General features: G+C 63.3%; 1 protein-coding gene across 1 annotated transcript in view; it reads left to right on the forward strand.

The window, feature by feature from the left end:
• PHLDB1 (pleckstrin homology like domain family B member 1) overlaps window positions 1-528 on the forward strand; it is a 16,390-nt gene that overhangs the window by 9,435 nt on the left and 6,427 nt on the right. The window contains exon 11 of the mRNA XM_031062398.1: window positions 341-496. Coding sequence (XP_030918258.1) covers window positions 341-496 — 156 coding nt within the window. The remainder of the gene's footprint in view (window positions 1-340; window positions 497-528) is intronic.

The raw sequence follows: 528 nt of genomic DNA on the forward strand, positions 1-528 counted from the left end.
TGGTCTCTGAGGGCTGGTGAAGCCCCTGGCTGTGGCAGGCTCATCTCGTGGGGGTGACTGCTCTGTCCTGGCCAGTTCTGGGTGCCTCCATTGCCTTCTTCTGCCTGCAGACACTCCTGTCAGAATCTCTTGTGTTTCTGATGCCCAGCAGAAGGCAAAACTGCCTGCCTGCCACACCAGGCACAGGGGACAGGCTTGGCCACCAGCTCTTGTTCCCGGCCAGCACCAGTAGGACGTGGAGGCATGGCAGGAGGCTTTGCTGTGGGAGACCTGCCTGCAGGATGCGGAGGTGCCCATCCAGTGAGTCTGATCCACTCACAGTGCTCTCGTTTGTTCAAAGGAGGCAGAGGCACTGGAGACGGAGGCCAAGCTGTTTGAGGACCTGGAGTTCCAGCAGCTGGAGCGAGAGAGCCACCTGGAAGAGGAGCGGGAGGCGCGAGGCCAGCAGCTGCTGCAGAGCCGGGCCGAGTGCCACCGCAGCATCGCCCGCAGGAAGGTGGGCATGGCAGGGGGGGGCCCATGGGGCTG

The sequence above is a fragment of the Geospiza fortis genome, unplaced genomic scaffold (assembly GCF_000277835.1).
Source record: "Geospiza fortis unplaced genomic scaffold, GeoFor_1.0 scaffold183, whole genome shotgun sequence".
NCBI lineage: Eukaryota > Metazoa > Chordata > Aves > Passeriformes > Thraupidae > Geospiza > Geospiza fortis.